The sequence below is a fragment of the Centrocercus urophasianus genome, unplaced genomic scaffold (assembly GCF_019232065.1).
Source record: "Centrocercus urophasianus isolate 14NV4802_14NV808 unplaced genomic scaffold, USGS_Curo_1.0 seq_10, whole genome shotgun sequence".
NCBI classification, from domain to species: Eukaryota; Metazoa; Chordata; class Aves; order Galliformes; family Phasianidae; genus Centrocercus; species Centrocercus urophasianus.
In genome coordinates, this window is record NW_024884142.1 from 45,271,633 (window position 1) to 45,287,834 (window position 16,202).

Consider the following 16,202-nt stretch of genomic DNA (forward strand, 5'->3'; position numbering starts at 1 on the left):
AAAATGAAAAACTCAGACTAAAAAAAGATCAATAATAATAATAAAAAAATCACCTATACATTTCTATTTTAAAAATGAGCAGTGCTAATAAACACAGAAAATGAAAATTCCTCAAAAAATGTATTTATAAGGTAGAGTGCCCCCCATATCAGGAAAAGTACACCTCTCAGGGTATTCCACAGATGAAACAAAGCCTACTGTACCTTTTTAAAGCTGGACCATCCTATTTGTGTTACCAGGCCAGAAATACTTCAGACAGGGTTTTTTTAAGATGCCTCATTTCATCAACAGAAGCATTTACTAAAGAAAAATACTAGGTAAACTATTTTTATTTTTTATTTTTTATTTTTTTTACTAAACCATTCAATAACGACTAATTTGTGTGGTCAAATCCTGTAACTGGGCATAGAAAAGCACCAGCCTATCCGTTACCACAATTTCAAATCAGGATGTGAGAGTATTACAGAAAGGCCCACTTCCCTTGCTGCCAGTGAAGTCAAGCCTTGCCAACAGCCATATATTAACCCATAAAAAAAAAACAAACACAACAGCACATGTGAAAGTTGTCAACATAAGGAGGCATAAGTGAAAACCCGCCATCCAACCCTTACCTTTTCAACGCCCAACTTACTCACAACTGCTCTAACTGGTCACAATCAACGCTATTGCTCAACTGGACAAGAACTGCATCTCTCCTTTTATCCAGGTCCAGATACTCTGCTGACAAAATTGAAATGTTCTTGCAATAGCAGCCATGCTACTCAAATTTATTTTTGGCCTGAGAATATATGAGAAATGATTACTTCTCCTTGCTTTCAAAGATGAAGTTACTGAAGGACACTTTTTTATGAGTCAGTTTACAATCTAATCCATCTAATGTTCTGAGAAACTGAAAAGACTTTTTTTTTTTTTTTTTTTAAAAAAAAGAAAAGGCTAAAAAGATGTTAATACAGAAATTCAGGCCTATGAATCTATTACCATAATACTTAAATTGTGGATTAAAAGGGCTGCCAGCATTTTTTCAACCATGAAAAGCTCCATCCTGTGACTTGCATGTACAATCGCAGCATAACCACAGTGTAACACCTCCGTTTGAAAGAGACCTCAGAAAACTAGAAAGCTCATTTTTCTCCAAAGTCTTTCTACCACTACTTGCCTGGGAATTGGATATTGCTTTGACAGCATTCAAATCAGATCCTGAACAAAAAGTGTTCCCTGCACCACAGATGATAAGGCCTTTGCCATCCTTCCAGTTTTCCAGTTCAGTTACTCTCTCCTGAAGTTCCAGCATCATAGTGCCTGTTGCAAGAGGGGAAAAGCAACACTTTTAAAACAAAATAATTATGACCAGCACGTTTCACATTACATTTTTCAATATCTACATCAAGTTAATACAAGAAAGGCTTAAAAACACAAAGGAAAGCATCATCTTAAATTCCTGTCTCCCCTCATGCAAACACTGACTATTTTTACTCAGCGATGCAGTTGGAATTCTAAAGAGTATTCTGCAATTTGCATTACACTTAAAGCTAAACAAAGAAGTGCAAAGAAGTAAACACAAATTGTACTCGATTTATTTTTGTTTGTAATTGCATGAATTCAGGACATCTGAACTTATTTGTGTCTATTCGGATCAGCTCTTCATTTTAGCACCACTGCATATTTCACTCTACATATTCAGCTGAAAAGATTTTAAAAAACATATTTAAAAAAAAGGCTCAAGAGCAAAATATGTTGAAGGTCAATGACAAGCATCCATTCAAAAAATAATAAAAATAAGATTTGAAACTAGAAGCAAATTACATTTGTCTTTTAAAAGAATAGTTTTAAAAGATATTTCTGAAACTTCTTTTGTTCCTTCTATGGTAACTGCCTAGAAAAGCTCTTTGGAAATTACACCCTAAGCTTCAAATGTAGGGATTGAATAACACCAGCTCTTTACTTCTAGGTTAAGCATAATACTCTCATTCGTTAGCTTGGGAACTTTCTCATACTACGGACTGTTGTAACTATGCTAATCTCCTGTGTTATGAAACAGATTTCTTTGGATTAATTAATTTCTACTCTAAATAAACTGAGAAAAAGGCTGAAAGGTGGAAGATTATCAGTGCTATGAGACAGCTTGTTAAAGATCACATTTAAAGTGTAGAATTGAGAAGCTTGAAGAACAATTCAGAGGTGTCATCACAAGCTGCTGAGGTTAGAGTATAGTTTGTTCAGTGAAAGCACTTAGTTTTTATGCACTATCCACAGCAATCCCCTGAACTTGCATTGGCAGGCTCTACTTCCAAAGACTTTCGACCACACATATAGTCTTCATCAACTGTATACATAATCTGATCAATTACTGCAACATTCCATGCCTGTGATTCTTTTCACCTTCTTCCACATAACACTGAAGTGTGAATTAATATTTGACATCCAAAATAATTCATTCTTCAGCAAGAAAAGCTTTCCCTTACAGTTACGGATCTCTGTTTTTAATCTACTTCACATAAACATATGATTAAAACCTGTTCAATTGTTGCTGACTGACCAACTAGTGAGGACAACTTCCCCAATCTTCCTGACACAGATTTCTATACTCACTTTTGTAGAGCTAGTCCCAGACAGCAGCATCTTAGAATCACAGAAGCATAGAATCATTCAGGTTGGAAGGGACCTTAAAGCCCCTTCCAAAGCTTGCTAAAGCAGGGCTGCCACCCATCAGACCAAGCTGCCCAGGACCTCATCCAGCCTGGCCTTGAGCACCTCCAAGGATGGGTCACTACAGCTTCTCTGGGCAACCTGTTCCAGAGCCTCACCACTCTAATATTAGAGAACTTCTTCCTAATCTTAAATCTAAGTCACCCTTTTTTACTTTAAAACCATAACCTCATTTCCTATCCTCCGCAGCAATGGAATTTACAGAATGTTAGCTACAAGATCTTTCTCTTTGAATGCGTATGACTCTCATGCACTCTTAAGGCAAAAATATTTACAGAAATTACTTTCAAAAAACAGACTACATACATACAGGCTGATGATACTCTGAGCACCACTCTTCTTAGACAAAGATGTAAGTGGACAGGACTATTTTTTTCAGATATAAGCATGCCTAAGATTAATAGCTCAAGTAATCTTTCTTCTACTACTCTTGGGTTTTTTGACCCAATGTCTGCACGTACTGATCTTTTCTTGTCTTAAAATGGTCTGATAGCATCCATCCTGATGTGGAAGATTCTTTCTTCCTGCTTGTTTTCCTTACAACTCCTTATAAAGGAAGCATGCTAGCACCAGGTCAAGAATACCCTTTAAGGGACATCCACCTTACTCTTCCTACTTTTTGAAAACGTTCCTAAGGAAGTCAAGAATTAAGTGGACATTAAATATTCTTTAAATAAATGTGTATCATTCCCCTGGATTTATTTTTTTGCATGTAACTCAACCTTTCTTATAATAAAGTTATTTTGACTGACATCAAATCTTTGCCAAAGTCAAGATACAGCACAATCATTTGTGGTGCTCTAAATAATCAGAGCAGCAAGCTACTGAGTCTTTCCACAGAGTATTGTGAGTTAAACATCTAGTTTTTAATCAGTTAACACTGAAAAACTGAATATACAAAAAAGAGCTGTATCAGGCTGTTGCGTGCAATAGCAGGGGAGACTAGAGAAGGTCAGCAACTGCTTCCCTTCCAGGGAGATCACCTCTTCCATTGCTGTGTACACTGACAACTACCATTAATTCTATTACTTCACCAACAGACACTACCAAGTTTATTTGATTCAATGCATGAGAATACAATACCAAAGAAAATACTCATCCTGCCAGTCTTAGTCCTTCATTATGTGATACCAGTAAGTTCATTCTCCACACGGCACTAAATCTACTTGGAATAAATCACTTGTTTGCATTTTAATTATAATCCAACAATAAATACTTTGAATTTATTTTCTATAATTGACTTCATCACCATTATTATCTAGTTCACGCAGACTACCTTCTTTCTATCTTAAATGAAGTTCAACTTCCGTTCAGAAAGAAGTTGGGCTGCTGAAATTGGTTCCACTAGGCTTGACATTATTAACACTTGTTTCCAAAGAAACCATTTCAAACAGGTAGCTATCAGATTCCAATTAAGAAGACAAAAAATGCATAACAACCTCCACACTGCCCATTAGCAATTTGCCAATAATTTTGTTCTATTTTCAGTTCAATGTGTTGCTTGAGCTTAGAATAAACACAGTTCTCCTTTGAGATAAAAAGCTGCTGTGTAAAATAAATGCCTGGGCAAACAGGATTTCTCTCAACAGTTTAATTATGTTTTGCATCTTTCTAAAGGAAGCATACATGTATCGCGAATTCACATCTGCCATTTTCAAGAAGCTCTGAGATACAGCATCAACAGTATTTCATTTAGGCACTGCATTTTACAGGCTCTGGCAAATGAAGACAGCTAGGTCTTGTAGCAATTTAAGGTTTGCTCATCCTATTCCTTTTCATACTTCTCCTGAAGGGTATTACTCAATATACAGCAAACTGAAAATGATAAGTTGCTTACTAGTTCCTCATTATCTACAGCTTACAGACAATAATTTTAAAATGAAATGAAGAGCAGTGTACATTAGTAGGCCATATCACCATTTGCAGTGTCCAAGGGGCCAGCATGACTTTGCTTCTGCACTCTCAGCTGTCACAGCAAAAATCTCTGGCAAAGATGCACAGTCGAAAGAAGCAGTAATCTCCTAAACTGACAGAGTAACATCTCCCAGAGCAAATTTCTGTTGCTATCACGTAGCAAGATGAAATACTGCTCTCTATAAGGTTCTACATCCTATGATAAAAACAGTACTGCCTGGTCCCAGACTCATTTTCTAATCTGGGTTCACTACAAAAACACAGCTATTTATTTCCTCCTTGGTTTTTATAGCTTCTTGTTAGCCACTAGAACATAAGCTACTGGTGTATACTAATAATTTATTTCCATAGCAATCACATGAAGAGAGATTACACTACAGAACACTAACTGAGACACAAAATATGAGCTAATTTTGACTGTGATTTGAGGTATGTGATGTGATTTCAGAACATTAACATTATATAGCACTCAGTATAGTCAAAACATAGCTACCAGTGGCCTAAATAGCAATTGTGACTGCTTAACACTTCTACATATCACTTCTGAGACTCTCATGCCAAGCAAGCAGAAAACAAAGAACACAGTTTTAAGTTAAGTTTAGTCTAAGCAACATGGCTTATATCACACCTGATCTCCACAGCAGACTGCGATTTCTCTGTCTTTTTCTATTGCCGCTTATTTCTCATTCCCCTTTCAACTACCACAACAAGTAAGCTATGAACACACAGCCCACAGCTGTACTTTGCACAGATCTATTTTAAGTCAAAAGTAAGAAAAAAAAACCTGTAGAAAAAGAGCGTAATTGTGATAGCATAATAACACGCATGCTGACAGGGAGTTATTCAGAGGGACAATCTCCATGCTAGTTCTTTTAGCTGCATTTTCTCAAGTTAGACAATGATTTTATAGAAGAGCTTTTAAGAAGAAACAAAAGAGTAACTGCAGAGATATCTAGGAGAATTACCACAGACTGCAGAAGCCTAAGTGAAAGATAAAATTTTAGGTAAAAAACAATAATACAATCTTGTCTTTTCTACATCATCTACAAATACATCTACATCATATCTTCTCTTCTCTGTAAAAATACCTTATGTTTCTAAAGCAGTAGAGGCAAAATGAAATGAGAAATAAGAGAGAGCACAGCAGCAGAATCACCTCCATTGAAAAAAAGGTTCTATCAGATATTTCTTGTGTCATTGAGAACTTCTTATATTTATGATGTGCAGGGCAAAGCTACCACACAGAACCATGGATATTTACTATACCTCTGGTTAAAAAAAAAAAAAAAAAAAAAATCAAACATTTCTTCTTTTACCTAAGAAATGATAAGATACAGCTTTTTACCTTGTTTATGCAAAGGGAAGGGGAAAAGAAAGCAACCACCAGCATCCTCATCAACTGATTAATACCTGTGAAGGCATTCATTAGCCGGGAGTTGTTCAAGGTAAGTATTCCAATGCCACTGTGCTCTTTGGAAAGGTTGACAGATCCACCAGCAAACTGCTGAAGTTTCTTCTTCATCAATTCTTCGTCATAGCCATGAGCACCATTATACAGAGATGCCCTTCTCTGCTGTAGCATCCTCCCCTTTGTAGTATGAAATATGTTTTTCCATAGGAAAACTGCCATTTCTGGAAAGAAACAGTAAAATAATAATAATAATAATAATAATAATAATAATAATCTTCCTTTGAGATCTAATTCAGTCCTCTACAGAAGGAGAAGAAGCACAGCAAAACCTAGTATCAAAGTGATCCCATCACAGAGGTCTACAAAAATTTATTGAAAGACAGTACTCACAAAATTCTTATCTGGAATCTTCTCCCACAAAGTTAACAGTTGAATGTTATGCAGTGATTTCAGCAGTTAAGACAGAAAGCAGCATCTTTTAAAATCTTTTCTTGTAAGAATTATCCAAAATATGTTTCAACGCAGAACATGGAAGAGGCTCAAGAAATGTAGTAAAATACTTGTGTATTATTCCATTAGACCAGCTTACTCTACAGCAATGTTTCAGCTCCTTCCCTTGACAAAGCAAACCACCTAACTAAAACAAAATGAAAGAAACACATCTGCATTGGAGGAGAAATCCTACCAAATCCTCTAGTTTTCAGGAGGTGCATCTCCAGTTTGGCTACAAGCAACTATTACAGCAATATTTTCTCAGGTTAATTACTTGCGGAACACAAAAATTAAAAACTGAAAACTTTTCCTTGAATTCAGTTCCATGTAGCCTAATTCCATTAATACATTTGTCACGTTCCACCAACTTGTGATACTGCCGAGGCCCTGGGTAGCTTTGAGTTTTTCCACAGTCGTTCCAGTAGCTCGTTCCTCTTTGAACTGATCTCATTTCAACACTGAGCACCAGAATCAAAGGAGTACCCCAAAGGAGCAACTATACAAAAGCATTATGAACTGAGCATAGCCCTTGCTTCCTACACAGCTACGTAATGTTAGTAGTCTGTTTGTATGTACCATGGCATATTCCTCCATTATCTCCACTCTAGTAAAAAACCACATAGAATCACAGAATAGCTCGGGTTAGAAAAGACCTTGTAGATCATCAAGCCAAACAGCAAGCTAACCAGCAACTACCTTAACTCTAATAGCCTAAAATCATGTCCCTGCACCACATCCAAATGGTTTTTAAACACACTCAGGCATGGTGACTCAACCACCTCCCTAGGAAGCCTATTCCAGTGCTTAACAACCCTTTCTGTAAAGTTATTCCTGATATCCAACCTAAACCACCCCTGGTCCCCTTGTCCTGTCACCAGTGAGAAGAGACCAACTCTGCTCTCATTGTAAGCACCTTTCAGGTACTGGAAGAGAGCAGTAAGGTCTCCCTCAGAGTCCTTTTCCCCAGACTAAACAGCCCCAGTTCCTTCAGTCGCTCCTCACAAGGCACATTCGCCAAGCCCTTCACAAGACTTGTTGCCCTTCTCTGGACCTGCTCCAGCACCTCAATGTCCTTTCTGTACTGAGATGCTCAAAACTGAACACACTACTCAAGGTGAGGCTCACCAATGCTGAGTATAAGGGCAGGATTGCTTCCTGCAATCCACCCTAGTCCTGCTCACCACACCATTCCTGATACAAGCCAGGATGCCATTGGCCTTTTTGGACACCTGAGCACACTGCTGGCTCATATTCAGCCAACTGCCCATCAGTACACCAAGGTCCCTTTCCATCAGGCAGCTTTCCAGCCACTCCTCACCAAGCCTGGGGTTGTTGTGACCAAAATGCAGAACCCAACACTTGGCCCTATTGAAACTCAGTTTACACTGGCCCATCGATCCAGTCTATCCAGGTCTCTCTGTAGTGCCTTTCTGTTCTCTGGCAGACCAACACTCCCTCCCAGGTCGGTACTATCCACAAACTTACTGAGGGTGCACTCAATCCCCTCATTAACATCATTAATAAAGATGTTAAATAGAAGTGGTCCCAGTACCGAGCCCTGGGGGACACCACTTGTGACCAGACGTCAACTGGATTTAGCTCCACTGACCACAACTCTTTGGGCCCAGCCATCCAGCCAGTGTTTCACCCAGAGGAGCGTGCACCCATCCAAACCATGGGCAGCCAGCTTCTCAACTAGAACGTTATGGGGGACAGTGTCAAAAGCCTTACTGAAGTCCAGTAAGTAGACCACATTGACAGCCTTACCTTCATCTACCTTGACATAGAATTAAATCAGATCTATCAGACAGGATCTACCATTCCTAGAAATGTACACCAGGAAATAAAAAGGAAGTCATAAAGCACTATTCTTGATGTTTGACTTCACTTTATTCACTTGGAAAGCATTCTAATGGAAAAAGTGATTTACAAGCGATTTGAAAAAAGCTGGGTAAATTCCAAATTGAAGAGTTGGTCTGAAAAAGAAAGCGTGGTCTTAGAAGCCACTCAGAGTGGGAAGTAAAAGAACAGGACACATAAAAAGGCTTGCTGTATTGCTAGACTAGCCCTGTCTTTATCTCTGGTCCCTTTTTAATTCATAAACCTGTGCACAAAACATGGTGAACATTCAGTTTTTGGAGAACTGGGAAAAGACCTCCTCTGACAGTCATATTTGGCAGAAACAAGATTCTTCCAGAACTGGCAAGTAGCCCCTGTGAATTTTAAGGTGAACCAAAGCAAAAATAGAGATGAAATTTGGTGAAAAATATATTCTATACTGTGTCCAGGTCACCTCACAGCTAATAATAGACTAAAATTGTTGAGAACGTTATTATATATATGTAAGAGAAAATACATGTTAAATACCCACATTTAATCTAGTATTTTACAATGAAAGAAGTAAACAATCCAGTTAGGTGCACAACTAGCTTGTATCATTGGATACTAAAGTGGGAAAATGCTTCTGTTGGTGCAAATACAATCCCCACTTAAACAGAGCAGGAGTCTGCACAGCATCCAGAATGCAAACAGAATGCAAAACAGCATATGCCATATGGGGAACTCAAAGAGAGCCACCTATGCCAACAGATTCATACTGGTTCTGCCACATTGCTATCTCACAAACATGCTGGTAAGACCTATACAAAGCCATATATTGTAACATCATATACATGGGAGTTGGTAAAGGAATCATTGCTTAACATCTGATAAGACATTCTGAAGTCCCATCTAAGTTCCTTATGAAATTCAAGGTTTTAATTTGTCATAATCATCTTTTGCATACTCATGCATAAGCTAATAAAAATGTATGTAAAGCTAATTAAAATGTATTAAAATCTGATTGAATACAAGATGAATAATTCCACAAATAACATCAACCTCCTGTTCTGTATCTACGCACATTCTAATATCTCCAACACCTCAGCCATCACTTTCACAGCTTGTAAAATCGCTTCTTTATAATTTTTATTTAAAAGTGAAAACAGGTTACCAAAGCCAATTTCTTAGCCACATTCTTCTTTTTATGTTCAGGCTCTCAGGAGAGAAACAGCCTTCCATGTTCTCATTCATTTTAACTAGCAAGGTGCTAGAACAGTAAATAAATAAATAAATCAACTACGTAAGGGAATAATGTGACAAGCTCCATTAATTTACTCAGCTTTGATTTATGGCAATCCACATAAAGCACTGAAAATGAAGTGTTTCTCTAAAACTTCATTTTTCAACATATGCATTCATACAATAAAACTCCCACCCAGCTACTAGTTTTTGCCAGAGAGAACAAACACTAAAAACAGGGATGGGCGCAGGCTCCTGCTGCAATCTCTAGTTTGTACTATGCTTGACTCAACACAAAGCAATTAGTTTCCAATTTTAATGAATACAAATCTTCCCCAACCCTCCAAAGAGGAAGGACTAGAATTAATTATCTGGGAAACCACAATGACTGGCCTAAAACAACAACAAAAATAGAAAAAAAAATTAACAAGGTGAAAAAAGTCTCTCTACTTAACCTAAGTCCCTGGCAATTCACAATTGTTTGATCACCTTTATACTACCTAGACTTTACATGTCAAAGAAGGTACAAAGCAAAGCAGACTTAAGATATGGAAATTTTATTCCACACACACACACAAAAAAAAAACCAAACAAACAAACAAAAAAAAAACCAACAACCAAATCTGTCATTTTTAACTGTGTGGTTATACGCATTAACAGCTCTTTAAAATTATCACTATGGTAATAAAGAGCATCAGCAAGTGCCGAATTAAAAAACAAATTAAACATCACTGCATGCTGATCATGACTCATGATTAATGACTCATGCAAGGTATTATCACTGAATTATTCTTTTTAAATCCATCTTTTACAGCACTGGGCAGTACCCACTACTTTTCTAATAAATACAGGATTATTTTAACTGCTCAGTCTGAGAAAGCTGATCACTCAGGAAAACCGTGATATTTATGCTTCAGTGCTCTCAAACTAAAGGAATTTCTGCTGATCTCTGATAAACAACATTCAAGTAGGAAATGCTCGCAATCCAAAATGTGACTCAAATGGATTTTTTGTAGTGCAAATGAAGGAGCGCGAGGGCAAATTGCATTAACCAGCACAATGCCACAGGACATGACAAGATATATTTACTAGACTGAAGTTTTCAGTTTAATATACTTGTCTACTTAGATAATTTACAGAAATGAAGTTTTTGTCTAATTTCAGAAAGTCAGGCATGCTATATCTATTAACATCTGCAACACGCACAACTTATGCATGATTTTACAACGATCAACTTTCTGACAGTACAGTACACTACGGACAATTGCCAATTTTCTGCTTGTAAAAACTGCTAGAGTTTTAACATATCAACAGTAACAATGGACAGACAAGCCACCAGGGTAGATATCAAGAGTTATATGTTCCACAACCTGCAGCTACATCAGTAACCAGTTGTTGTATCTGTCACGTAATGCAACAGTTTAGATCCCAGATAGCACTTAAATGATTTTTAATGCACTTATCCATGGACTGGAAGATCATGGATTAATACAAACATATGCTGAAAGTCAACAACTCAGCACTGTAGAAATGATACACAATGTACAGGAGCAATACACACATACACAGACATGCATTTTCTATTTTTTGTGCATGTATTTATTTTATATATATATATGTAAATGTATATTTTATATAAATATATTATGTGTATATATATATTTTTATATATATATATATATATATATATTTCAGAGTCCTTTTGGAAACCTCTGTAACTGCTTAGTTAAAATTCACCTCTCATGATGTTAATAAAAAATAAAATATTACCATAAGTAAACCATAAACACTCCCTAATTGATCAGATTCACTGAGTAAATAATAAACCTCAAGACTCAAGCAAGTATTTTTGTCCTAGAAAATGCCATTATTCTCTTCCAATCTCTAAAAACACACTACCTCAAATAGCAACCTCAGTCAGCACCCAGCTGCAATTTCCAGAGAGCATGAATTTGGCTGGCCAGAGCAGTAGGTACAGGATATACCTAGCAAAATCTTAGATGGGCATAACAACTTCATCAGTGAATTGGATTAAGAGATAGAATGCACCCTCATCAATTTTGCTAAGGATACAAAGCTGAAAGGAGTAGATGATACACCATAAGACTGTGCTGCCATACAACGAGACCTAGACAGACTAGAGAGATGGGAGGAAAAAAATCTGATGAGATTCAAAGGGGTAGTGCAGAGTCCTACACCTGGGGAAGAATAACTACATGCACCAGTACAGGTTAGGGGTTGGCCTGCTGGAAAGCAGCTCCGCAGAGAAGGACATGGGTGTCCTAGTGGACAACATGTTGGCCATGAACCAGCAGGGTGCCTTTGTGGCCATGAAGCCAATGGTTTCCTGAAGTGCATTAGAAAGAGTGTGGCCAGACAGCTGAGGGAGGTGATCCTCCCCCTCTACTCTGCCCTAGTGAGGCCACATCTGGAGTAATGTGTGCAGTTCTGGGCTCCCCAGTTCAAGACAGAGAACATCAGAGAGTCCAGCATAAGGCCACAAAGATGGTGAGGGGCCTGGAGCACTTCACTTATGAGTAGAGGCTGAGAGACCTGGGACTGTTCAGCCTGGAGAGAAGACTAACGGGGAATCGTATCAATGCTTGTAAATATCTGAAGGGTGGGAGTCACGTGGATGGGGCCAGGCTCTTTTCGGTGGTACCCAGCAACAGAACAAGGGGCAATGGGCACAAACTGGCACACAGGAAGAATATGAGGAATAACTTTCCTGGGAATGTGACAGAACACTGGTACAGGTCCCCCCTGTGATGGTGACAGAGAGACTGTGAAGTGTCATTCTTTGCTGATATTCAAAATCACCTGGATGGTTTCCTATGTAACCTGCTGTAGGGAACCTGCTTTAAAAGAATTGGATCAGATGACTTCTGGAGGTCCCTTCCAACCCCTACGATCCTGTGAACTAAGACAATCCAGAGAACTGGATGTTGGGAGCCCAAATAAGAACTTGAGCTGCATGCATCATAGAGCAGCTACACAAAAATAATAGGCAAATTAAAATATGCAAGCAGGGGAAACTCTTAAACACTCAAAAATAATGCCTGAATTACTGACACAAATAAGGAAAACAGAAAGTATGCAGAGATGTGTTTTCACCATGCAGAGTTTACCGGGTACCCGTGTGAGACCAGAGAAATAAAGAAGCCCATTAATGGGGGCAGGAGATGACAGGTATGAAATGCAGACACAGACCCACATGTCATTTGTAAAGGACATCGGCTGAATTTTTTGTCTTGGATACAGGTATCCTAAGATAAAGTATAGCAGAAAAGAAAGGGATATAACGTACAAAATCCACAAAAGAAATCTAAAGAGAAAGAAAATATTTAAACATCATAACAAAAGAGCATTATAAAGACACTTATGCGACACTGCCAAACACTTAAAAGGCAGCTGACAGTTCAAGAAACACAGACCTTGACAAAGACCTCCAACAGCTGTAATTTCAGTGACAAGCACAGAATTGTAAAGAAGGGGCACAGAGAAAGGGATAGAAGAGGTAAACTGAAGATGATTGTGAGATGACTCATGGCTCAACATGCACGTGTGTCACCAGACAGCGTGGAAGGTATCCATCCGTACCAGGGTGCAGTGAGTGTGACTGCTGGATGCTTCACCAGCACCCCACAGTGACCAGCTAACAAATGAAAACAAGTGGTGACCCAATGCTGAGGACCAGCATGATGGTCTCTACAGCATGAAAGCAGGCAAAAGAGCAAGAGCAAAGGAAAAATATATCCGAAGCAAGACAGTAGTTCTCTTGTACAAAGAGTGATAATCGTAAACATCAGCCGTCTGAAATCAGGGATAGTAGCTGGTGAGTGTTAGGGGGAAAAAAAAAGGGGAGGAAACATCCAGTGTTGGAATTCAGAAACTGCAAGATTCAAGAGGGCCAGCATAGATGAAAATCAAACAAGGGCATGGGCCTGATAGTGAAGAGAAGTCAGAGAACCCTGGCTTAAGATGCAAGAGAAGTGAAGGTGGGATGTATCAGCCCAGCACTGGCTGAACAGGCCACTGTTCCAACTGTCGTCACAACCGCTCACCTGAAGATTACTGAGTCCCTGCCTACCTCATCTGCACATACACCATGCTTCTTTCCTTCAGCAATGTGTGGTCAAGTTTACTTGAACACCTTACCTGACAGGTTTTTCCCATTCCGTTAACTATCAGCTAAGGCAAGCTGAGGGCAATAACCTCCTCAACTGGCTTAATTCTGCTGGAAGAAAGCAGCAAGCAGATCTTGAACAGGCTATGGGAGCAGCAGCACAAAACTTAGCAACAAAACGTAACCTACAAACAGAAAAAAATCTTGGGATATTCTACAGCCCTAAGTGAGAAGCATCTCATTATGGCATTTCTAGACAAAGTGGGAACTCCTGCTAAAGCCAAGAGCAGCTACCTAAGCCTCATACCCTTCTCAAGGCCTTCTAGCTCTTAACTTGCTGAACCCTGTTCAGACTTCTAGTATATTGTCTTCGGTACCTCCATGCTAGACAAGGCAGGTTCAAAAATCCTTCACTTCAGTGTGAAGATCCTTAAAGAGCTTTGTAATTCCTATAAGAATGGAGTTTAGAAATAGCCTATAAAATATGGGCTTTTTTAGCCATTATAATACCACTGAGAAGAGAACAATGGATTTAGGTCTCCCAATTTCCCCATGTCAGCCAAAAAAAAAAAAGTTTATATTTCCAGAAGCTGAGAGAACAAGTGAGATGGTGAAACTAATTGAAGTTGCTTCAAATCATGTACACAAAATACATTTTGAAAAAAAGCCTTTTAACTTCACAAGTCAATTTGTCTATGGTTTCAGTTTTAGTCTGGCTTACCCTTTACACCTGTTTTCTTTTACATGATCTCTTATTATTTTTTTTCTTTCCGCCTCTTTTTCCCCTTGTTTTTCCCTTGTTACTGAACAGCTCAATTTTGGGGATGACAAGTTATGTGATTTTCAAGTTATCTGTTTTCTGCTGCTGAGCATTATATTTTTAATGGTCTCTGCAGGTTAAAGTTTAGACTTGAATTGTCTCTCCATTCCTAAGCAATTATGCTCTCTTTTAATGAGATTTCAATTACTTTTAAGATTTAATAAACCAATCACACTTATCTGAGTTTCAGTGAAAAATAATGGCCTTCAAGGATAAGAAACAGCTGGTAAAAGAAGCTGTTCAATAAAGTACATGCTACTACATGATAGCACTTGAGTGTGTTCACAGGGTAAGTACATGGACTGAATTTCATAGTAGAGAGTGAGAGCAAGAACCCCTCACCTTCTGCAGATGCTATATTTCTAAAGTCTTGATGTAAAGATGTTCTATTTGCCTCTGTTAGCAAAGGACTCCATGTAGCACTGTCAGAAGCCAGGTTTCAAGTCCACACACAGCTCAAAGTCCACTGGTGAGCTTTGGACATTGCTAGATGAACAGATGCAGTGCTCCACAGGCATAGAAATTACCACTAGCAGGTTTTCAGTCACCAAACCCTAAGCCATAAAAAGCATGAAGGTGAATTAATTCCAGCTGCAACCTACTGCAGCACTTCAGCTGATCAAAGCAAGCATTTTTGGTGCAGATGCGTTTTTCTTCTACAAAACCAACAGCAAAGGGAGGGCAAGAAGCCCTGCACCCCAGTTCCGGGCCGAGCAGAGCCGGAGGGGAAGCAGCTCTTTGCAGAATAACACTAGAGATCTCCAGTGAAGCTGAGCAAGCGGCGGGAACCCAGCCCTGACCAAAACAGATCACGCAGATGCCGCCTGCCGTGCGGACCGGCCCACTAATGAGGAGCGCACCCAGGCTCCTTCCGCCCGGCCCGCCGCCCGGCTGCGTCTCGGCTGGGAGCTGCTCCTCCCGCACAGCCGGCCCCAGTAGCGGCCCCGAGCCCGGCACCCCGCGGAGCACCTGCTCGCCCCACAACTCGGGCTGCCCGAGAAGAGGCGGGCACTGACCTGCCAGCGGCACGGCACAGCACGGCACCACCGCTCCCTTCGCTCTGCCGGACTGGCGGGCGGTGCTGCGGTGAATGCGGCCCCACCGGGAACCGGCGCCGCGCCCTAAGAGCCCGCAACGCACAACCGGGGGCTGCAGGGCTGCGGCGGATATCGGGGCAGCCCCCTGCGGGAGGTGATGGCGGTGGACGGGCACTGGGCAGGGCAGGTTGTGTGCCAGTCTCTGGGTGACACCGCTGAAGGACGGCCCCGGCTCGGAGGAGTTAGCCCACGGAGCTCCCGCCGCGCTGTAACGAGAGAAGAGCCTTGAGCTCCCCTCCTGGGGGAAGCAAACCCAGGAACATAAATGGGGGTTCCAGCGCAGATCTGGTGCATATAAAGCGATATGCAGATGCCAGCCGGCCTTTATTGTTAATATACGTGTGTGAGATGACTCACTTGTTTGTAGCATGGATGAAAAAAATATCCTTGGAAGTGCTTCTCCACATTTATTAAAGCTGTTTATCAACCGAGCTGTCAATACAAATGTCCTGTAGTTGGTCTAGTTGATTAAATATTATGATTAAACATGCAAAGTACTTCAGTTAGTCATACATTCAGAAGAAGCAAAATCTTTGCACTCTGAACAGATAGATACTTTTAATTTTCCATTGTTAA

At 39.7% G+C, this 16,202-nt stretch overlaps 1 protein-coding gene across 2 annotated transcripts in view; it reads right to left on the reverse strand.

Moving 5' to 3' along the window:
• ECHDC1 (ethylmalonyl-CoA decarboxylase 1) overlaps positions 1 to 15,620 on the reverse strand; it is a 40,188-nt gene extending 24,568 nt beyond the window's left edge. The window contains exons 1-4 of one of the 2 annotated variants that reach the window (XM_042828461.1): positions 15,546 to 15,611; positions 14,872 to 15,083; positions 6,031 to 6,252; positions 1,157 to 1,299 (exon numbers count right to left, since the gene is read on the reverse strand). In XM_042828461.1, coding sequence (XP_042684395.1) covers positions 1,157 to 1,299; positions 6,031 to 6,250 — 363 coding nt within the window. In that variant the 5' untranslated portion in view covers positions 6,251 to 6,252; positions 14,872 to 15,083; positions 15,546 to 15,611. Of the gene's footprint in view, positions 1 to 1,156; positions 1,300 to 6,030; positions 6,253 to 14,871; positions 15,084 to 15,545 lie in introns of both variants that reach the window. The other variant, XM_042828385.1, reaches the window with a different exon arrangement.
• Positions 15,621 to 16,202: the final 582 nt, after the last annotated feature.